The sequence below is a fragment of the Pelmatolapia mariae genome, linkage group LG23 (assembly GCF_036321145.2).
Source record: "Pelmatolapia mariae isolate MD_Pm_ZW linkage group LG23, Pm_UMD_F_2, whole genome shotgun sequence".
NCBI classification, from domain to species: Eukaryota; Metazoa; Chordata; class Actinopteri; order Cichliformes; family Cichlidae; genus Pelmatolapia; species Pelmatolapia mariae.
In genome coordinates, this window is record NC_086246.1 from 41838693 (window position 1) to 41863195 (window position 24503).

At 42.2% G+C, this 24503-nt stretch overlaps 1 protein-coding gene across 2 annotated transcripts in view; it reads right to left on the reverse strand.

The window, feature by feature from the left end:
- wwc3 (WWC family member 3) overlaps positions 1-24503 on the reverse strand; it is a 49638-nt gene that overhangs the window by 24425 nt on the left and 710 nt on the right. For both annotated transcript variants that reach the window (XM_063467497.1, XM_063467496.1), the window contains exons 2-4: positions 2667-2776; positions 2263-2463; positions 1791-1867 (exon numbers count right to left, since the gene is read on the reverse strand). In XM_063467497.1, coding sequence (XP_063323567.1) covers positions 1791-1867; positions 2263-2463; positions 2667-2776 — 388 coding nt within the window. The remainder of the gene's footprint in view (positions 1-1790; positions 1868-2262; positions 2464-2666; positions 2777-24503) is intronic.

Here is a 24503-nt window from a genome sequence, read left to right on the forward strand (position 1 = left end):
ATGTTAGTGCTGTGACTGCTTTGACTAAAGTTTTCTTGCACTAACAGCTACAGCTGCGAGCTGAATGCAGTACACATTGATCTTACATCTGCCTAATGAGAATCTTCCTGATTTAAGGGCCCTTTTTTCTCCTTGCAATCATTTCTTCCTCGGTGTGTGCACAAATTCATGAGGGCCACATCGATAAACAACCCAGATACCATTTCCATCCAATAAGTAAAACCGAGAACGATATTCAGATCCTTACAAGGAAGATGATGTTGCTTTAAACAGGCTGCCAACCTGTTCCAATAACTATTGTTCATATCTGGGACAGTGTCAGACTTTGCTTATCCTGTAGCCTACACAAACTGTAGTTAAGATGCTTTTGATGAGGTCATGCCATACTCCTATTAGAAAGAATAGCTATTAGAAAGCAAGCATGAATGCTTATGTCAGTATCCCAACATGCTGACAATGGGAATGTTAACAGAGTGGAGTTATTACAGTTACCACAGTGCATGCGCTCATTGAACATCCCACTGTTTCAAATGAGGTCCGCATATGTAGAAGGAATCTCTGTGAAAGAAACAGTTCAGTCTTCAGACCGCTCTAAATTCTCAGTTCCACAAGTTTTTTCTACTCTTGGCTCTCTACGAGCTCAATGAGAATGAACAGCTTTAATATAATCCTCTCAGGCATACAGCTACACCCGTATGCTGTTAAAACCCTCAGTTTTTAAAAGACAACCAATCAGAAGAAAGTCCGTTTTAAAAGTGGGAGGGGCTAAACAATTCATTCCAGAGTGTGAGCTGACGGCAAAGACAGTATAAACAGGGATGAAGCTTTCTGCCTTCTTTCTGAAAGCGACCAGATGGCCAGACGGAGGATTATCTGTGTTATAGAAAGGAAACTCAATGTCTAAAAACCCATCAATCACAAGTCGTTACCCAATGGATGGGCATTTTCACGGTCAGACCCGCCCCTCACAATCAGATTGTTTCCATCTCCAACTACGATGGAGATGGACAAAACTCTCACCGAGGCTTCAAAAAAAGACAAAAAGTGACATGACAGTAGCTCGATCCACCTTTTATACTGTCTGTGGGTGATAAGGTGCACCAAGGCCCAGTATAAAATAAACCAAGATCACTGTAAACAGTAAATCATGTAAAGCTATGCTTGTAGAGTCCAAGAATAATAACAATATGGAGAGGGAAATGAGTGATGATGATATGATATGATATAAATGATATTAGTTTTTAAATAGTGGCGCTAAATAGAGAGTTACAAGTGGATACAAGAGGTTCCAATCAGTCTAAAACTATTTCACTGATTCATTGATTGCATTGATATTACTGTAATGATGGTGGTCACATAACTTAATCCTAATATTTAACACAGACCTTCACTGATTACCAGGAAATCTGAGTTATCTGGTCTTTAATCACTGTAAATATGTTTATTTATGGACGTTGCCTAATATGTCAATATAATCTTTAAAGAAACTCAATTTCTTTGATTTGTCGACAGATTTCTACAGTAACATCAAAATTACACTTTACTCAACACTTCAGGTTAAAATGTTGTTCATGCAGGAGAAACACCCTCGCCCATATGACTGATCAGAGAGAAATGTCTTATATAACCCCATTAGGGACCTCAGCTTGACCCCTTTATGATCTCATCCTCATCCTCCTGAGACCCCAGGCCAGAGCCACAGTATCCTGTAGGGGCCACACCCCAGCCCCTTTCTCTGCCCAAAAGGGCCCCTCACTGCAGCCCATTGTTCTCCTGCGATAATGACTTACCCGCTCTCGTCTACAGGCTATTTCCATTTTGATTTGGTCAGGGTCGTATTTCGCGTTTGAGGAGGAGCCAGAGACCGCTGTGGACACACAGAAAGGAAAAGCAGACAGGTTAGAGTTAGTTAGCCGTGATGATTTTAAGGTGTCATCTCTCAGATGCCCCCTGGACATCTTGTGTGTGACAGCTGACAGGAGTCAGGGTTTATTGGGTGGAGGTAGTTAAAAGGGAGGATTTGGAAAATTTTCTATAGACCTGCACCCCTCCCAAAAGTCTTTAAAGGGATATCAGCGGTAATACATGTCCAGACTAGATAACTGGGTCAGCCAAGGTCATGTTTGGTTCCCATGAGAGCTTCAGGCTCATATTTTTCTCATCCATTTTCATTCCTTTCTGTTCATCTACTTTGTGCATCTTACTATAAAACAAAATATGGTGTACACTATCAGACGAGTGAAGGACATCTGTGCGTCTTACTGCTGGTGATGGAGCGATTGTCCTCAGAGAGCTCGTGGAAGAGCATCATTTCCTGCTGAGCCAGCTCCAGTCGCTGTTGCTTGACCAGGTATATCTCCTTCTTGGCTTTGAGGGCCTCCTGGGCCACCACAAGGTACTCCTTCAGCATGTGCTCCTGCTCCTGCCGCCATTGAGTCCGCGGGTTCTCAATCTGGGTGGTCTCTGACAGGACGACAAAAACAGGAGTCAGCAAATAATTGCACAAAGACATGTGAAACTACAAACTATATGTACACTGTATTAAAATTCAGTGGGCTTTCACTCTGCCAAGTTATAGTCAAATAAAGTCTTTTTAATACAAGTTGCATTTACTTATGCTTATTTTTTTTATGCTGAGGGGACAAAAGCCAAGTTAATGTACTCACTGTTAATGTGGTCAATGTAGTAAACTCCCACTTGTTGGTCATAAACTTCCTCCCACCCGAGAGGCAGTTCATCTCCAACACAGTCGGCAAACGTCAGCGGTTTGGTGATCCTGAAAATTATTGAGAATATTTCAGTGCAAACAATAACCCGCAATGAAGATCATATACAGAATAAAAACATGTATCCTGCAAACTCTCACTTCTTTTTCAATATCAAAACACTGATCAATAAATCTCACTACATTCCCATCCTGTTTAGTTACTCTCATTTAAACATTCTCCTCACACAAATACATTTTCTGCCTCATTTATTATGTACATAGAGTAAAATGGTGTGTTAAGTTCTAATGAACAAAAGCAAACATTCATTCTTTATGTGTTCGTGTGGTCAAATGACCAAAACACTTGATAATGTGTAATACGAGAAAAACAACACAACTCAAAAATGCAAAAATGCATTTCACAGAAATTGGTAGGGCTGTGCGATATGACCAAAATCTCATATCCCGATATAAGACATTTATCGTCCGATAACGATATAAATCACAAAAATTTAACATTTTCTGTAAATTCTGTGAATCTCGGGCAGCTCGACTTGCGTGAAGTGTTTCCAGCTGGGCGTCGTGTACCTGGAGTCGAGTGTTTTAACCGATGCATGAAACGATACATTTTTAGACATAAGTTGTAACGGCCGCCATTTTCTTTGTGAGTATTTATTACACGGCGTGCTGCAGGGAAAAGTCTGTTCTAACGTTTGAGTCTAAGGTTTATTTTTTAGCACCTGATGGCTCTTTTTTGCTTCTCATCCGTAAACACTCTGCATACTCTTTCACGTGGGTAAGTTTATTTTGAAAAGTCTCAACAGGATCTTGAGCTTTATTGTGAAAGGTTTATGTGGAAAATAAACAAGCGGACACGCAATGGTGTTACCGTCGTTGTTGCTAACGACAACGCATAAAAACAGGCGCTTGTCCCTCCGTAGTGTGGTTATATTAAATATAAGAGAAAGAGAGAACTTTAAGAAATTAATATATCCACTACAGTGACCATCAAAATGGCGTAAAAATATTGCTGTAAACTGTTTATTTTGCGACACCACGAAACAAACGATAGCGTAAAATGAAACGATAGACGTTTTTATATCGTCATCCGATATATATCGTTATATCGAACAGCCCTAGAATTTGGCATAAAAAACATCAGGTCATAACCTGAAATGCACCAATCAAATAACAAAGTTGTTCGATATACTATAAGTGGTAGCCAGCAGGTGAACCCTACGTGGTCAAAAAGCTAGATTTTTCACAAATTTACCTATGACCTTGATACAAAATTTTGCACAATTAGTGCATAGAGCTGAGAAGACCCTTATGAAGAGAACATCGGGGGAACAGTTTACCCTGCCCGGGATAGGGTTACCGGGGCCCCGCCCTGGAGCCAGGCCCGGGGAGGGTGCCCGAGGGCGAGCGTCTGGTGGCCGGGCCTTAGTCCATGGGGCCCGGCCGGGCACAGCCCGAAGAGGAGACATGGGCCCATCCTCCCGCAGACCCACCACCCGCAGGAGGCACCATAGGGGTCGGGTGCATTGTGTGCCGGGCGGCGGCCAGGAGCAGAGGCCCTGGCGGACTGATCCCCGGCTGCCAAGACTGGCAATAGGGACATGGAATGTCACCTCTCTGGTGGGGAAGGAGCCTGAGTTAGTGCGTGAGGTTGAGAGGTACCGGCTAGATATAGTCGGGCTCACCTCTACGCATGGCTTGGGTTCTGGAACCAGTCTCCTGGAGAGGGGCTGGACTCTGTCTCAGTCTGGAGTTGCCCCTGGTGAGAGGCGGCGGGCTGGGGTGGGTATTCTAATATCCCGGCTTGCTGCTGGTACGTTGGGGTTTTTCCCGGTGGATGAGAGGGTTTCTTCCCTGCGCCTTAGGGCCGGGGAACGGGTCCTGACTGTCATCTGCGCTTATGCGCCGAGTGGCAGTTCAGAGTACCCAGCCTTCTTAGAGTCGCTGGGGGGGGGGGGGTGCTGGAAGGTGCCCCACCTGGAGACTCTGTTGTCCTGCTGGGAGACTTCAATGCTCACGTGGGTAACGACAGCGAGACCTGGAGGGGCGTGATTGGGTGGAACGGCCTCCCTGATCTGAACCCGAGTGGTGTTTTGTTATTGGACTTCTGTGCAAATCACAGTTTGGCCATAACGAACACCTTGTTCGAACATAAGAGTGTCCATAAGTGCACGTGGCACCAGGATGCTCTAGGCCGCAGGTCGATGATCGATTTTGTAATCGTATCACCAGACCTGCGACCATATGTTCTGGACACTCGGGTAAAGAGAGGGGCTGAGCTGTCAACTGATCACCACCTGGTGGTGAGTTGGATCAGGGGGCGGGGGAGGACGCTGGACAGACCCGGTGCACCTAAACGCGTAGTGAGGGTGTGCTGGGAACGTCTAGCAGAGGCCCCAGTCTGCGAGATCTTCAACGCACACCTCCGGCAGAGCTTCGACAGCATTCCGAGGGAGACTGGGGACATTGAGTCTGAATGTACCATGTTCAGCATCTCCATCGCCGAAGCTGCTGCATTGAGCTGCGGCCGCAAGGTGGTTGGTGCCTGCCGTGGTGGTAATCCCCGAACCAAATGGTGGACACCAGAGGTGAAGGGAGCCACCAGGCTGAAGAAGGAGTCCTATCGGGCTTGACTAGCCTGTGGGACTCCGGAGGCAGCTGACAGGTATCGACAGGCCAAGCGGAATGCGGCTCGGGCAGTGGCTGAAGCAAAAACTCGGGTGTGGGAGGAGTTCGGAGACGACATGGAAAAAGACTTTCGGACTGCCTTGAAGAGATTCTGGCAAACCGTCAGGCGTCTCAGGAGGGGAAAGCGGTGCTCTACCTGCACTGTGTATAGTGCTGGCGGAGCGCTGCTGACGTCGACTGAGAAAATTGTCAGGCGGTGGAAGGAATACTTCGAGGACCTCCTTAATCCCACTGGCACGTCTTCCGAGGAGGAAGCAGAGTCTGGGGATGAGGGGAATGACCCGCCAATTTCCGGGGGCGAGGTCACTGAGGCAGTTAAACAACTCCTTGGTGGCAGAGCCCCTGGTGTTGATGAGGTCCGCCCCGAGTTCCTGAAGGCTCTGGACGTTGTAGGGCTGTCCTGGTTGACACGCCTCTGCAATGTTGCGTGGAGATCAGGGGCAGTACCCCTGGACTGGCAGACCGGGGTGGTGGTCCCCATCTTTAAGAAGGGAGACCGGAGGGTGTGTTCCAATTACAGGGGAATCACACTCCTCAGCCTCCCTGGGAAAGTCTATGCCAGGGTGCTGGAAAGGAGAGTTCGTCCGCTAGTCGAACCTCAGATACAGGAGGAACAATGCGGTTTTCGTCCTGGTCGCGGAACACTGGACCAGCTCTTTAGCCTCTCGAGGATACTTGAGGGTGCATGGGAGTTTGCCCAACCAGTCTACATGTGTTTTGTGGACTTGGAGAAGGCATTCGACCGTGTCCCTCGGGGTGTCCTGTGGGAGGTGTTGCGGGAGTATGGGGTGTCTGGCCCATTGCTACGGGCCATTCGATCCCTATACAACCGTTGCAAGAGTTTGGTTCGCATTGCCGGTAATAAGTCGGACTCGTTCCCGGTGGGTGATGGGCTCCGCCAGGGCTGCCCTTTGTCACCGGTTCTGTTCATAATTTTTATGGACAGGATTTCTAGGCGCAGCCAAGTGGCGGAGGGCTTTCACTTCGGTGGCCTCAGAATCGCATCTCTGCTTTTTGCGGATGATGTGGTTCTGTTGGCTTCATCGAGTGAAGGCCTCCAGCTCGCACTGGAACGGTTCGCAGCCGAGTGTGAAGCAGCGGGAATGAGGATCAGCACCTCCAAATCTGAGGCCATGGTTCTCAGCCGGAAAAGGGTGGAGTGCCCACTCCGGGTCGGGGATGAGTTTCTGCCCCAAGTGGAAGAGTTCAAGTATCTCGGGGTCTTGTTCGCGAGTGATGGGAGAAGGGAGCCGGAGATCGACAGACGGATTGGTGCTGCGGCTGCAGTGATGCGGACGCTGCACCGGTCCGTCGTGGTGAAGAGGGAGCTGAGTGTAAAAGCGAAGCTCTCAATTTACCGGTCGATCTACGTCCCTACCCTCACCTATGGCCACGAGCTGTGGGTAGTGACGGAAAGAACGAGATCGCGGATACAAGCGGCAGAAATGAGCTTCCTCCGAAGGGTGGCTGGCCTCTCCCTTAGAGATAGGGTGAGAAGTTCGGCCATCCGGGAGGGGCTCAGAGTAGAGCCGCTGCTCCTCCACATCGAAAGGAGTCAGTTGAGATGGTTCGGGCATCTGACAAGGATGCCTCCTGGGCGCCTCCTGGGTGAGGTGTTCCGGGCATGTCCCACCGGGAGGAGGCCCCGGGGCAGACCCAGGACACGCTGGAGAGATTATATCTCTCGGCTGGCCTGGGAACGCCTTGGTGTTCCCCCGGATGAGCTGGAGGAGGTGGCTGGGGAGAGGGAGGTCTGGGCTTCTCTGCTTAGGCTGCTGCCCCCGCGACCCGGCCCCGGATAAAGCGGATGAAGATGGATGGATGGATAGTGCATAGAGCACAATACCAGTATGGGTTGTTTAAGGATGAAAAGCATTCTTAAACAGATCATATGCACAATACAGTCCGTGACTCCTCTGCACCATCGCTCATGACCCACTGCCACATCTCAATAGCACCTTTAAAATATATTTACTTAAAAACATTTATGACATGTTCAATATCTGTTTTACCCACCATAGAAAAAAAACATGTCTCTCTCTTCCCTGACAGATTTGGGACAAATGAATATGTCAATCATGAGCTTCAGGAGGCTTTGGAGTCAGATGTAATGACTGTGAGTCAGTGACCTTCACATGTTCATGAATTTACATTCTATTTGTGGCAGCGGTGAGTTTTTTTGAGTGAGTATCCCTTCAAGTACTTTATTTGTGACAAGTAAATATCTGGGCAAAACAACCAGCTGACACTTTCACGCATCATTACATCCTGTGGTTTAACTCCACATCCATGGACTGCAGCTAGTCCTCGCCCCACTCCACTGGATCTGTAGAGCAGAACAAGGACTAAAACTGAAAGTCCAGGACAGAGAAGTCTGTCTTGAGTCTGCACGACCTGACCAGAGAACCCAATGGTAATTAGAAACACAGGAAGGAAAGATGCCACAGTCAGGTGACTATCACCAACTGCATTTAATAAAATTAAATATAAAACTAAAACTAGGTATGCAATTTAGCTGTGGCTAAAAGTGAACACTAAATAACAAACATCGCTACAAAAAACTAGCTCCAGATTGGGGAGGATTGCTGCCTCATAATAGCTCAGAGTAAAGTGGATGATTGACAGACTGCAGCACTGTAGTGGCATCTGTTGTGGCAAAGAGAGAAAGCCGAATGTCAAATTGAAGCTGTCAATCCCACCTTCAGCTATGGCCATGAGTTACTGTCATTGGCTGAAAGATGATCCTGATCACAAGTGGCAGAAATGAGTAGAGTAGAAGAAATCAAAAGGGATCAGAGGTCTTTTCATAGTTGCCTCATCTTTTCCAGCTCTTGCAGCATCTTCCACTCTGTAATCTGAGAGTCTCTGAGTTCCTTTACCAATATAACATTGAAATGGTGGTGAGGGCTGACCCACTCGTACACCCATGTACGCGTACCTGTGTGCCTAACAAAAATCAATAGCGAAAATGACACCAAAGCAGAGTGAATGCCAGTGGATGTGACATCATATTTACCATTCATCAACATTCACAAGGGCAAAAACAGTGACCATAAATTAGGCTTTAGAGATGGCATGAAGAGTTTATTCATGCAGGAGGGGCTCAGAGAAGAGCTGCTGATCCTCAAAATCGAAAGGAGCCAGCTTGAGGTAGCCCAGTAAAGTCTGTTGCCCCCCCCCCCCAAAAAAAAACCCACAAAGAACAAGGGCAAGGCAAAAGACAGCCTGACACATGATGATCTCTACTACCCTAACAAATCATATCAGTGAGTCATGGAGCAGCGGGTTTGATGACAGCATTTCATACAGTAACTAATTTCCATCAAATCAGCACAAAAGGAAAAAGGAGGACCAGCAACCAACACACTATGCTCACAATGCAGACAGCGCATTAGTCCTGATCCTGTTGAGGTATGCATACAATGAGGGGATGGCCCGGAGAGAGACGCTGAGACATTCTGCACAGCATTCCTCAGAGCAAACTCACTTCACCAGATCTCACTTCCTCATTTCGATCAAAGAATTGGCATTCGGATTAAGAGCCAGTTGATGAGTCAATGCAGAATTAGCCCTTCGCTCTCATTGAAGTGACATAAAACACATTCACTGTTCACAATACTGTCTGATGAAGCACCTGAACAACTTTTTTCCTGACAACGACAAATCCAAGTGTTACACCAAACACAACAAAAGTGAGAAGAAAGAGAAGCTGACAGGAAAAGTTTCCTCATCAAAGCTTTTGAGCTGTGACTTGACCAATTTGCAATTAAACGAAATTATTACAGGTAGAAAGTGTGAAACGCCTTCAAACTGCTGACCTTTTACATGTGCTTTACACGTAGGATTACAGGTGAGTAGATCACTGTCCCGGCATTTGTTTGGTAGGATAGTGCTTTTCTAGTCTACGAGCCACACCATTTATATTCACATGCTGTTTTATTTTACACACTTTTAATTTGCTTTTCAATCAAGGATCAATCAATGCAATAGCTATAACACCTGAGCCACAGCTAGCTGACCCATTCAAGTTTTAATAATGTCCACACCTGTCCACAAATAATCCACATCTGAAGAGGTCAAACTTTGACTTAGACTACATGATTCATAGATGAACTGTTTGATCATATTTTCTTCATCAGTGGCCTCTCCTAACTAGAAACACTGGCACACTTAATACCCAAATATTCCCCTAAAATAAAGTGCACAGGCCTGCAGCAGCTTCACAAATAACTGCTCAAATCTACCAGAGGCAGGCTGAAGCAGGGTTAAAGGGACTCTCACATGAACTATGTGCACTGTCCCGCTGCCAAACACCAGGACAAGGCAAACAAGAGCACACTCCCTACCTGCTCCTGCTTTAAATGTTTGTTAAAGGTAAACAGACACCAACTGCACTTGTAAATACTTAAATAAACACTGACTGTAACACAGCTGCTGTCAGGTTTCATGTGCAGAAAGGAACTGTAGGAGAAACAATGAGACAAAAAATCTATAGCAAAAAAGAAATAAGGTTATATGAAGAGTAGCAATAATGTATAGTAGTTCTGCTTTATTTTGGGTGATTTGAAATGGTGATAGAAACAGAACAACCACGAGAGGCTTTGGATAGGAAGCTATGTGACGTCAGAGGGAGGTTAGTCCTGAACTGCCCTCTGACCTCCCTGGGGAGACTAAGAAAAAAGAAAAAAAGAAAAAAGGCAGAAGGGAAAAACATGTCCTCTCAGAGATCTGAATCTGAATTTCTGAATGTTTGGTTTGTTACACGGTCTTGTGACAGCAGCCTCTGTTTTTCCAAGTCATGTCTTGGTCTTGGGAGAGTCTGTAACCACTGCACAACAAACTTGCACAGAGGAGGGACACACAGCAGCACAGAGCAGGAGATGGCCAATGTGACAGTATAGATTCAGCCAGAAAAATTGGACAACTGAAGCTAGCTGTGTGTAGTAAATCTGCATTTCTGGTCCACTTTTAACCAGAAGAAATTTTTATGACCTTTTCTGACAGTCAGCCTCAGTTGACACAGTGAAACAGCTGTGCCTGAATAAAATGTGAGAGATTTAGTTTGGGACGTTTCCTGCACGGGGCACAAAAATGAGAGACACAGTCACACAATTGTAAAGGCTCCATTTGGTTCAAGCCCGTGGTTCCCACGTGGTACACTGAGGCACACTAGTGCTTCCAAAAGCACATTAAAATGTTTGTTTTTTAGTATTTAAAAATCCAATCATATAATCAAATTTCAATTTGATGACAGCTCTAAAGCAAGCTGTTGCACCTTGAAGAAAGTCAAGGTGTGCGATGTGCTTTTGTGACAAATGCGCAAAACTTTGGATAGTATCCTGTAGGCACTCATTCCCATACAACGGAAAAGTTGAAACTTTTCTTCTGTCAAATGGAAATCCATTCGCACAGGAATTATTACAGAGTGACACACAAGAGGCTCGGACAGTGAGAAGGATGCAGCAATGAGCTGCAGCGTATCACCTTTCTGAAGACACTTGTTCATGTTGACACCAAGCAAGCCAAACAGACACATGGAAAACAAACCATTCAGATCAAAACTTGGCCCACCTTAAAAAACAACAACAACAACAACAACAAAAACCCCACTGGATCTGAAACAGAGTCTGAGATGGTTTGCTTGATTGTGCTAAATGGGCTGATATAGCAGTGGATAACAAACATGATAGAAGAGCTTGTTGCAAAGTATAAATGCAATCCAACTTTTTACAGTAGCCAAATACGGTTGTTCCAAAGGGGAAAAAAAATCACTCAAATACTAACTTATACTAAAAATTACTATCACTATTGGATTAGATGCTCATTTCCAACAATACTGACACGAGCAGTGGCGTCTTTGCCTCCTCTGGCTGACAGCCACACGCCCCCTCCCCTCACCAGTAGCTAGTAGTTACCGTTCACAACACCGAACAACACTTTATGAGGAATTCCAAGAGGTCAGTAAAGCTCCCGTTTCATATTGAAGCAGTGAAACATTTATCACAAACATTAATCTGTTTGTCCCAGATTGAAGCTGAGGAAAGTCCAGACGGCAGCCTAATGTCTGGTGACCAAGAATCTGTTTAGCACAGATGTGAATACAGATTTGCCTTTACTTGGGTTTTCCCCTTTGGTGCTCCATTGGCACACAATGTGTGAAAATCATTGGTTTAGATGATGGTGCAGGAGGCAGAACACAGGACCTCCACTGCTCTGAAAGGTGCAGTCAAACTTTACTAGGACGCTGATATGGACTGCATCAGAGATCTGCACTCAGGGAGAGCATGGGCAGAGCATGTGTGAGACAACCAACGGGATGCTTTACCCACCCTGATTCTGTTTGGCCATTTTTAGGCCCAAGCACTTATTTCTATAATAATCATATTCCTATAGGATTATTTTAGAGCTGCTGCAGGATTAAACTCCCTACACAGCAGGTGCTCTCAGGGACTTTTAGACAGTTTTTAGCCAGTGTGTCTCTCTGGATGGCAAAATCTGTCTATGGGTTGGGCTGTTTATCAAATTTGTTCCAGACTGAAATATCTCAACAAGTACTGAACAGATTATTTTAACGACATCCAAAATCCCCCAAAATAAATATTAACCTACGTGACCCCCTTAAATTTCCTCAAGCTTTAACATAAGGTTGAAAACTGGTTGCTCAAAGGTTTTCGGCTTTAAATACAAATGAACTGCCTGTTAAGTTGAGCAGCTCATGTACCACATTTAGCCACACAGACCAATTCTCATCTACAGTTTCTAGTAACAAAAAGAAAACCAAAGATATAAAAGAATTAAAACAAAAAGTACATAAATGATAAAATGACCAAATGATGAATTAGACTAATAACCACCACATTAATAGCCACATATAAAGCCCAGTTTGTCAGCACGGCAAAAAAAGGTTAATTATGAAGGTAAACGCAGTAGGGGTATACGTGCATAACATCAGTATTTTAGGAATGCCATTCTGAGCAGTGATGCTGACATTAACTCATCTCGAAGCTGAGATGACTACATCCTCTCATCCTCCCCCAACAGGACTCCTGTAGACCAAGGACTGGTTCTATGAAACTTAGCAGACATCAGCTCTTTACTTTGTAGATGTTTTGAGTAAAACTAACAGGAGCCATTGTTTTAACAATTTGTCAAAAATCCTTCTTCATTTCCAGTTTCTGAGTCATGGGTTGTTCTCCAGTTCCAAACTTTGTGTTGACTTAATCTTAATACAAATCAAACTAACAAATCTCAATTCATCACCTCGGGTTTTGGAAACAAATAAATGAGTATTAATCAAATATCAGGAGAATCAGGTTTGGATAAAGTTCATACTTTCACTTTCTCACATGAAGCAAAAGGCAGACTTTAGACGTATTCGCACTACTGGAAATACCCAAAGTGGTTTAGGCGAGGGAACTGTCTGGATGGAGCATGCACAAGCCAAAACACAAAGCTCAAAGACCATCTAAGGTCAGACTGCACTGGACATTTGGACCTGTGTTGGTTTATGTCTAGACATGTTCAGGGGAACAATATATGTGAGAAAAGCTCTATAGAAAATAATTGGTGTAGACATAGTTCTGGTCACAAAATTAGCCATTTTCTTCCAGAAATGAAAAAGAAAACAAAGATTGACCAGAAATACCAAAGAAGTATTAAGACAAGAAATAAACGAGAGCAAACATAAAAAAAAAAAAAGAAATACTCGCATGCATGTTGAGGCTTTGTCGGCGGTTAATGGTTTATTCTAAAACATTACACATTCTCCAGGATCCTCTTTCAATCTCAGCGGAAACAGAAAATGAGACATATCTGAAACGGAAAAAAATAGAGGCTGCGAGAATGACAAGCATGTTCAGCTGTGGAGGAATGAAATGCTGCCGGGCTTGCTCGTGCACCGCAAATTCTCAGCAAAATATATTTAGTTGTTGAAGACATTTGCTAATTCTAGAATAATCTGTGCCATCCTGGGTTGTCCCAGAGGATAGTTCTATCTGTAGCGGCGACGGCCTGCTGCATGGGAAAGGCATGTGAAACTCGAGTCTGGGCCACCGGACCACGTCTAGCTGGGTCATCACCACCAGCTCCTTAGCCTTTGTTTCGGAGCTGCAACAATTAAAATTCTCCGGAAAGAAGTCTGCACATTCCACTAAAAATAATACTGCCTTCATACATTTCTTTACGGGACCTCAGAAGCTGGATTTAATACCCTGAATCTGGGTTACTATCCTTCAGCTCGACCACAATGAGCTCACTAAGGTTTGACAGCCACATGTTTTCAAGAAGCTAACAACAATTCAAAGGCTCTCTTGCTGCTGCCGGCTTTTATTTGGTTCATAATACAGCTCATAATAAATTAAAAAACATACAGCTCATTACGCCAACTTTTTTAATACAGACAGCCCCAAACAGTCCATATATAACGCATTTTTGACACTGTTTGGTTCACTATAAATGCAGCTATGTTATAAAACAGCCAGTCAGCCACAGCAGAAGAATCAAATCAGAATCACGAAACACTTAATCAGCCACTGAAAGACTTTTATGATCCCACAAACCTACTGCTGAAGTCTACAAATCTGACCAGAGGAGAGATCTTTGCACAACAAGCACTGCTCATTTGATCAGAGAGGTGGACTATGCTTCTGGTTCAACATAACCAGGTTTTCTTTGTGTTTGCCGTCTTAAGAAAACCTAAAACACCACGCAGAGACATTTCTTCATTAATCCAGGCTTTCAGCTTCATATAATGCAGCCTCTGACACTACTTCAGCTGACTCTTCTTACTTGGTTAAAAATGGACTGATGAAATGCCGCCTAGTTTAGTAAGAGACATTTGATGAACGAGTGATGAGATCTACAAAATGTAAGAAAAGAAATACAGCTAAAGGTAGCAGCGGTACTGGCAAGAAGACCAGAGAGTGGAGTTGTCAGAAACACATCGATTTTACCACCTGGTCCACTCTCAGCGCCGGTGTGAAATGTCCAACCTTATGGATTTAAAGATAAAGGCTATTCATTGCATCCAAATGTGACACTGAGGGAAAAATGTAAATCACTTTGGGTTGTGGCCTGATTTAAAAGGTGCATCACGCAGGTTTTGTTTGTGTATTAAACTTTTTTTTTTTGGCAGTAAGGCAATTTAAAAATAATCTCTTTCCCAAATCTCTTTGTTGTTTCTAAGGCTGTTAGAGGTAACAAGGGCTGATTTTTGTGTAAAGGATGTGGGTCAGAATTTCAATGAAAACTTAAAGGAAGTGAATCTTAGGTTGGCTTTCCTATGTGCCTCTCTTCTGGACCTAGCTAGTCAACTTTAACTTAGAAATGGAATGGAACCACTCCATTTCTAGGTTAAGGTTGACTACTTGGTGGTCACTAGACCATTTGGTGAAAGATGCCAAGAGACCGATTTCACCCAGCAACCACTTGGAGATTACACAGATGAGGCCTTACGAACACAGCATTACCAAATCTTCATTTATACTGTAGTATTCAGAGCTGTAATTAGAAAGAGCTACTTCAGCATTTTTAGCTAAGGTGATATTAAAGCTAAAGCTAAGCTGAAGCCCCGTTTCATAAAAATGAAGCCCTTCAAGCCTTGCTACACAGTCTTTTAGCTTTCAGCTCCAGTGGACGAGCCCCGTCCATGTGTTCAGGCGCTGTCTAAATGTGTACAGAGACGGGGATCTTAGGCTACTTATAGAGACCTATTTCTATAAGATTCAACACATAATGGGAGAACCGGGTGTCTGTGCGTCCGTCTGTCTGCCAGCTGCTTCAGGCCTCACTCTGAAACGCTGCACCAGACCCCTCTGACAGTCTGGACATAAATGACATTCCTCTCAAAGTTGTTTTCACATTTCTTTTTTAACACAGAAAGGAATTTTTGAGGCAACAGCACTTTTTTTTTTTGGCTTGCAAACTGTTTGTCATCTCCCCAATAGAATATGAGATAGAAGCAAGGTGGAGCATTTGTTGGGCGTATTTAAAAAGGAAAATGAAGAGGGCAAATTAGGCTGAACACATAATCTGGTCTGGAGCTTCAATTCAAAATTGGCACATAGCACCGCATCTCCACATTTTCTTTTAATGAAAACATGCTCTAAATGAATTATTGAGAGTTTGGGGGTAGTCGCAAACTCAAGACAGTAGTTTGCTAAAGACGATAGCGAAATACTACAATTAAATACAGCTGGATGAACACTCTGTTTAACTGGTAGTTAGTAGGGATGCAGAATTGTGAAATTACGGGCTTTTTTGTTTGTTTTTTTAAGCTTTTGTATTTTTCCCCTCAGTGTGACAGAGAAGCAAAAATGTTATAAAAGATAGATGGACAATTTTAAGGGGGGCAACTATTTTCTATCATACATATCCTGTTGTTGTGGTTAAAAATTTCAAATAATAAAGTTACCATATGCTGAAGTAATCCCTGTGAACTAAACAGAGATCTTCAAATAGTTCTTTCTATACTTTGACCTGTATCCGGTCTTTAAGTCTGAGGTCATTAGCCGTGCCTGGGCCCAACTCCGTTGCAGGTCCCTAAAGTCACATGATCACTGCGGCATCACTGAGAGTTAAAAACTGTCTAAATCCTTTTATCTGTAATAAAATGATCAGCATTGCTGCTTTACCAGGTGTAACAATTAAGTTTAACATCCAGGCATCCATGAAAACCAAATTTGTGAAATTTAACAGAGCTAGAAGTTAGCAGGGAGTTAGCTCGCTAGTTTCCATCTAAATATAGCATGTTCTGACTGAGGGATTTCTGAAAAAATTAAGACGTACAGCTCTGCTATCACTTCCAACATAAATGAAGACAGGAAAGTAAACAGCAGTGACGTTTGTAGGGTTACTGAAGTTTGCATAACTCGCATGTAATGATGTGCTACGTGATTGCTAGCGACACAGCTATGTTAGCATAATATAAACAGTGAAGCTGGAAGATGAACGCTGGGCCTTATCATACCATTCACAGTAATACCGGTATAACGTTAGGCAATGATAAGAAAATGAAATATCACGATAGAATATGGGTAAAATGTGCATGCGCAGTGCCTTTGTTTTCATACGCACATGGCAGATTTGATGTGGTACACGGCGCTCAAAAATCTGTCGAAAAATGCTTTAGTACGACTTTGATAAGCTACGAAGCCGCACCGCTTGATGGATTGTCGGAGCATTACGGCTACCATAGTCGGGAGCCTTGTGGAGTGATACGTACTGCTACTACGTACATGCTTCAACATAATATTACCGTATTGTGTGTGTATAATCTCTTTTTAAGTTTTGTGGATATTATATGCTCAGGATATGTCAGCCCATTTCCACTGGAAATGCCTTTTGGTTAAACTGTCAGCAAGGAATTTGCATTTGCACTGTTAAATTTTTATATAGCTTTAATGCACATAAAAAAACAGCTGCTTGTTTCAGTGAAAATACATTGATAGGGTTTTTTTTTGCACCAATAAAGTTGTGGAGTTGTAAAGTATTTTGTCTCGCGTCAATTATATCATCAGTTATATCGTTATCGCAAATTTCCAAATATATATCGTGATAAATATTTTTGGCCATATCCCTGCTCTACCGACAGTGATCACTGACTGTTTTCAGGGGCTTGTTGAGATTAAATAGAACAAGATACAAAGCATTAAAACATGTGAAATACACAACAGCCTTATTAAACGAAGAGTAGTTTGGGCCTGGAATTAGGATTCATCACGTCATCACTTAAAGACAGGATAGTATCCCTAATACGTTCATCTCAGGCATATAGAACTGGTTATGAGTACAAAATCCCACCCACCCACCTTCTCTTTGCAAGTGGCAGCCAATCAGAAGAAAACTGGTTTCAAAAGAGGCACTAAAGCAGCTTGAGGATGAATTGGAGGCCTTGCACCAAGGTACAGTATGTGATAAATAAAGATTATTTCATTTATATACTGTGAATTATAGAAACCAACTCTATTAGAGTCCAATAATAAAAATATTGAGCTGGAAATTAGCATAATGACTCTTTATTACAATACTTCTGAAATCTTATAAAGCATAAAATTAATGTTGCACATTATTATTGACCACTGCCAATGGTAACTATTGTGTCATTTAACATCAGACTGATTTTAGATGATTTATGTGCATTTCCACTGCTTGGGTTTTAGAAATGACATCAGCGACTGTAATTTAGTGGTTGTCAAACAGCCTGATCAGTGGAGTCTTTCAGGTCCTGAAATGGGAACCACTGCTTTATATAAATCTTTTTAAGAAAAAATAGTGATGATGTCATAACCCTGTTTCTGGGTCTAAGCGCTGCCTTCATGAGGCTCTCGTCTTTTTAACCTGCTCTAGTGCTTTGCTTCTTGTTTCCCCAAAACAGTTCAGTCATCATTCTCAGCCTCTCAAGCATTTTGTTACAAGTTCTCTTTAAAATAAGGCTTTTACTACAGCTAGGAACACCACGGCTTAGGATCAGGCCTTTTTCATAGTGCGTAATCCAAACCATGCACCGTCATAAGAATGACTAACATCCTGTTAGACAGGATGCTGTTTCGCCTACACTACTATATGCCTACTGATAGCTTTGTAGGTAGCCACCAGGTAGAACATCATAATGTCAGCTAGCTCAACTTCACTAACCCTTCAACCTTTGCTGGAGTCAGTTTTCAGTCTTTGCTTACGTCCAGAGTTGCAGCAGTGCTGCACAGGAACATGATATATGATTTTCAGATGTCTTGTAAGCTCTCTTTCCTTCATGCCTGGATGTTAAATTTTATTGTAACAGCTGGGAGAACAGCCATACTGATCATTTTATTGGAGCTGAAAAAATGTGGATTGTTTTTTAACTGTCAAAGGTGCCTGAGTGTTTGTTTGCTTTTGGGAACTGAAGGAGCATTTATGCCCGGAAATAGCTAATTATGTCAGGCTTAACAAGCAGATAGACATGCTTTATATTCTTTAAAAAAACAAAACAAAACAAAAAGACGCTGCTTCGAAATGAATTACCTGTTCTGCTGGGGTTTCCTGGGTCTTATGTTTAATTGTTAATATTAATGTTTTTGAAAGCTTTATAAATAGTTTCAAAATAACTCAAATCAACCAGAAGCACATGAAGATCCGTTAAAATATAATAACAGAGAAACTGTAGTTTTTGTAGTTGTAAAAGCACAGAAAACAAACAGTAGAGTCCAGGTTGTCAACAGCATTTTTCTTCACTTTTGAATAAGAATTGTGCAGATGCGTGGAAGAGGAAGAAAAAAAAAAACAATGGTCACCCAGAGCTGAAGGCTGGTCCACTGAGTCTGGCATGTCCTGTTTAGGTAGCATTCTTCACAATATACGCATAAAACACTGGCAACCTACACATCTGACTGATGGCTGAAGCTGCCAGAGAAAAGCATATTGAGGAAAAACATAAAGCAGGCTTTAAGCTACGAGTGAGTGTTTTTGTTTTTGTTGTTGTTTTTGTAGCAATAAATCATCCCCCCCCAAAAAAACAAAAACCCACAGGACAGTCAGCTGGGAAACCTGGACGTCAAAGTTGCCTGCAGCACTAACTGCTGAAGGACAAAGTGTTTGTGCTTCCAGAAGGAGTGATGTGAAAGCTGAAGACAAACATATTGTCTGCTCATGAAAAAGAACACGGGCAAAATGACACCAGATCAAGCAATGACATGTTCGCAACCTCCCGCAACCGAAAGACAAAAAAGAGCCATCATAATGAAAACACTGGGGGAAGCAAAATAACAGCGGGGTTCAGCGCATGTGAATAACCCTTCGGTGCTGCCAACACAGCTCACCCTTTCCAGAATAATTGAATTTGATGTGCTTTGTGACCAAGCATAAAGGCCTCCCTTTGCTGAGCGGCAGGCCAGCCATGGCCATTGCATAACAGAGCTAATAAAGGAGGCCTACAGGGCCCAGGATGAGAGGAGGAGGTAGACACGTGGGAACTGCCTCTGTTCTGCTGCTTTGTCTGGGGCCGTGAGCGAGCAGAGTCCCCGGGCATTAGTGTGGGCATGCCTAACATAACGCTCATTCCACAGCAACAAAAAAGCCCCTCAGAGCTGCTCAGCTTATCTGCAGGAGCTGGCTGAGAGCAGCTTGAGGTATCCACCGTCAGCCAAAAAAAAATAAAAAAAATAGCATCATCAGAAATTAAGGCAATCAGTTCGGACGGGGTCTCAGCTGCTTGCAAAGTCAGGGTTTTTCCTGGATCCTTATGATTAATCTGCATTTATCAGGGTTTTCCTGCATGCACACCAGCATGGTTTTAGGGAACCTCGAACTTTTCTGTTGATATTTACGCTGACCTACAAGAAATGTCAGTTAATTATCAGTCATCAGTCATCTTATACCACTTCAAAAGTCTGAAAATCTTCAGCCCACCCAGCTGCATCGTCTTCATACCAAAATCATCATCACATGAAGCATTTTTTCTTCAGGGATTTTCCTTCATATTAAAAACCACTGAGGTTTTGGCCTTCCATCAAGGGGAAAAAAATTCTTGGATGGTGATTTTTAAGTTTTCTGTAAATGGGTTTAATTTATTCAAGCTTCAAATACATTTTTGTTTATGGAATGGCCAACAAGAAAACGCACGCACTTCTGTAAAGTCAGGCAACACAGCCATTTTTATACCACACGCCTACCAAACGTGCGCAATTACTCTCAATTTCTCAGGTATCTGTGCACTGCATTGGCAAGTCCGTCTAATGAGTCACTACACACCGTCATCTAACCAAAACGTCTCCATCTTCGGCTGTCGACATCGCGCATACCCGCAGGAACAAACTTGACCTCTGGCTGATACGCCGCCCCATTACAGCTCATCGTGATCATCACTGACAATTATGTTCCAGCTTCAATGGTGCCTCTGTTTTAGCGATTAGCAGTGATAATCCACTACTGACGCTCCTCTCTGCGAGTCAGCAGACTCAAGGCACATCAGGCAGACCTGGTGAGCAACATACTAGATCACACAAGCTGCTGTACTGTACTTTTTGTTTCTTGAGAGCCAGGAGTTAAACTGCAAATCTGAGGCCAGTGTTTTCTGTAAAACAGATCATATTATTCCCAAAATATAGAGCATTCCACCTCCACCCCGCTCCCCCGACTGGTATGTAAATAACGCTTTTCTACTCTTACTACGCACCCAAAATGCTTTTACAATACAAGCTACCAATACCATACCCAATCATACATACAGCACTTTAGTTTATTCACTCTAAGTGCTTTTTATCATTAATACACACACTCGCACTCTGATGTAAGCACCTAGCAGAGTAGAAAGATTTACTGCTGGAGAACGCCTGAGGTAGATAATTAATGTTCCAAGTGATGAAAACAGCTCAATTAACAGAGACAGTTTGAGTTTCTGGCCATTATTTTGGTGGATTAAGGGTTAAACACACAAACACAAACAGTCTTCACCTGACTACATTTATTGCATTTTTATAATTCCACAACACCTCCAAAGAATCTCATAACATTCTTTGTCTTTTAAGTGTCTGGCTGATATTTTTTCCATTTAGCAGCCTCAGGTAAAACCCAGATCTCATGATGAAGTCCTATAAAAACAAATGAGTCACAAAAGTACCCTGCTGTAAGAAGTTCCCTCCTGACCCCTTCAGAATCAGCAGATTTTTTTTTCTTTTGTGTGTGTGTGTGTGTGTGTGTGTGTGTGTGTGTGTGTGTGTGTGTGTGTGTGTGTGTGTGTGTAGAGGGGGCGCAGGGGTAATAATTTTGTATTTTCAAGACATGAAGACATAGGTTTTACCTTTAGACTATGAATATATTCAGAATCACAGGACCTCAAATAGATAAAGGCGGGTTAATTTAGGTGATTTTTTTCTTTAAAAGTAGCATTCTTTTTAGTCATAAAAATGTATTGAAAAGTTAAAAAGTTGTCTCTTGTATTTACAAAGTTAGGAGGAAAAATGCAGGAAAAAAAATCACGCAAACTAAAAAGCACCAAATTTCAACCCAGCCCAGTGTATTTTCAGATCCTGTAACTCCAAAAATATGAACAGTAAGAAAGTAAACTTTTGCAAAGCTTTACAAAAAAAGTCATTGGACAGAGCAGATCAGCTGATTCTCAGGGGTTCAACGCCCAATGACTGACGTTCATCCTTTGATTTCAATTCAGCAGAGCAGCTGTCAAACCGAGACTTGACAGGAGAAATTACGAACCTCTTATCATCTCTGCATTCATCTCTCTGCTCCTGACATACGTGCATGCAAACAGCCTCATTTATCTGCTTTTTTTAAACCCTGACAGAACAGCTGACACCTTTTTGTATCTGCTGCTCATTAGCACAAGGTTTGTGCTGCGATGTGATTTATTGGAAAGTCAGTATCAGGTGGTGACAGAAGACATTCCTCCAATGAGAAAGCCTATAAATCACAGAGTAGCACCAGAACAAATGCAGAAAACATTCTTTAGTCTTACTAAAGAAGGCCCTCCCTCAAATGCTGACGACTATAAAAGTATGTGAAACTGCTATCAGCTGCAAACAACAATGGTTAATCAACTCACGAGGAAATCAGGTTTTTCTTATCTAGATTACACGCAGCTACTAGAAGCCCACTGCTGGAGTAAAATGTACACTAGTACTCCCCATACTTTGAGCTCTGTTTTTGTGAATTTCAGCCTTTTCCCCTCATAATACATCAGAGCTAAAATACTTGCTGTAATTCCCAGTAATCTCACAACAAAGTCTGCTTTGAATGCCTGATTGAGCTTGCTTTTGGGCTGGTGAAATCCCAGTCCCTGCAAAAGCACATCCTTGCAGCTTTCTCAGTGGCCCAGCGAGCATTCCTCACATACTTTCACAAAGATTTCTGGGAGTTGGAGTTTAAAGCACATGTCCGACTACTAGTCTCCATGCTGAAATCTCCATGCAATGGAAATCACACACTAAAATTGTCATCTTTTGAAGGCTGGACATGACAAACTTGAGAGCAGCTCTTCACTCTCTGACTGGTCTTTAGGAGGTGTCTTTGTGTGGAAAGGAAAGGGGAGCTGGATAACAATGGCGCTCTGTATTAGGTGTGTGAGCCAGGAATGTTTCAGGTCACTGGAAGTCATAAATCTGCAGGGCTTACTGATGAGTCTGGATGACTGAGGTTTGACACACATGCGAACACACACACACTCAACAGGTTTTCTTCTAAGTGAAGAAGGGACAGATAAAAAAAAGCTCAGGTGACCATGCTGACAGGGTTAACTTGGACAAAAACAACTCCTCTGCAACAATAGAAAGGCTGAGCTGCTGTCTAATTTTATGTCCAAACTGTCAAATTTCATGTTTAAACCGACATGCGGGGATCATTAGACCATGATCATGTTTGTAAGGGAGCTTCTGTAGGAGCTGTGGATGCCCACAGCTGTTCCCAAACCTCAGACGATCATTGACTGTGGCCACATGATTCACCACAACCTCACAATAAAGGAGCTGCCCCTGTGGATTCTTTTAAAAAGCAGTCAAAAACTGGTCTTCTGTTGAAGACTCTTTTATTGAATTGTTATTTACTTATTTTAATTATTATTTACTTATTTTAAAACTACCTGTTTATTTTACTGCGTCTTATATTTTTCTTTGGCACCTAATGTTCATGTTTATTTTAGCCTCGCGTATAGTGCTTTGTGACCGCTTGTCCCAAACTTAAACTTTACTTATCCCCAAAACACAACCTCTGATAGTAATTACAACCTTGCTCCAACAGGGGCATTGTCCAGATATGCGGGTAATTTTACAAGAACATGAACAGGGCCAATGTTATAGTCTAATATAGTACATTTATTATTTATACTTCTACTTTATTTCTATATTATTCTACTTTCTACTCTTACTCTATTTTATATGTAAATACAATTTATACAAATACAATAAATATAATTTGATTTTAAAATATACAGCTAATAATATAGGAGAGATCAGACTATTTCCCTTGGGATGAATAAAGTATTATCTATCAATCAATCAATCAATCAAATCAATCAATCAATCGGTAATAAAGTGATTAAATTAATCTCCAGGTACAATACTACAGTTATAAAAATTATTAAATGAATAATCATGATTCTGGATGATAAGTACTTTAAGTATATTTAATGATAAAACTTTTAAATCGTCTCAGTGTCTTTATATGGAAACTGCACTGACATTATTACTTACTTAGTGTTTCCCAATAAAAACTGCCAGCTGAAGGGAGGACTGAAAATCCAAGTCAAATACTAAAATAATTACATTTTTACAAGTATTATATAATACAGGCATAAAATACTATTGTTTATCTACATGATAATAGACTCACCCACTTATTTAGTTCACCTATATTTTAAGACAGTTCTATCCAGTTATATTTTTTGTAAACTGGTTCATTAAATGTGAAAACTAGGACATTTATTAAAAGGTAGGAAAAATTTAGAGTTTGCTTTAAATCATATTGAACTATATGTCGACCATAAACTTAAATGAAAATAACAGAAACAGTATTCCACATCCGCTTTGGAAAACAGTTATTCATCAAACCATTTTCACACTCTCATAAACTGTATTAGAGCACAGGGATCTGCAATGCTTTCTACTTTCATTTACTGTCTACATTATATTTTCTGATTTCCCGTGAATCCCTTCTTGCTTTGTGCCACCCCATTTACAAAAAAACCAAAAAGTAGTAGGAAGGGGAAGAGGCGATTTCATTGACTTTTCCTTACTTATACGCCTTTTAGTCTCTAAGATCATCTCTTAAGTTCAACAAGATACTACACGAGAAATTTTGGTGTCCACAGTGCTAATAATCTTCGTCTTAGTCTAGAACTAAGAACTAAACTGGTGACATGCATACAGAACAGCTTACTATCATCAAGTGCATCAAAACAAAATCTTAAGTTGACGGGTTCACCATAAGGCCAAATGTAGTAAATAAAAATAACCAGAAAAAAGAAAGAAAATTTAAGGATGTATTATGTGGGGGGAATGATATTCTCTGTGATCAAAGTTGTAGGTTTCTTTAGGAAACATAAACAAAAACCTAAGAAGAAGAACAGTGTATGTTGATGGTGAAACTTTTTCAAATAGCTTTGAATGAA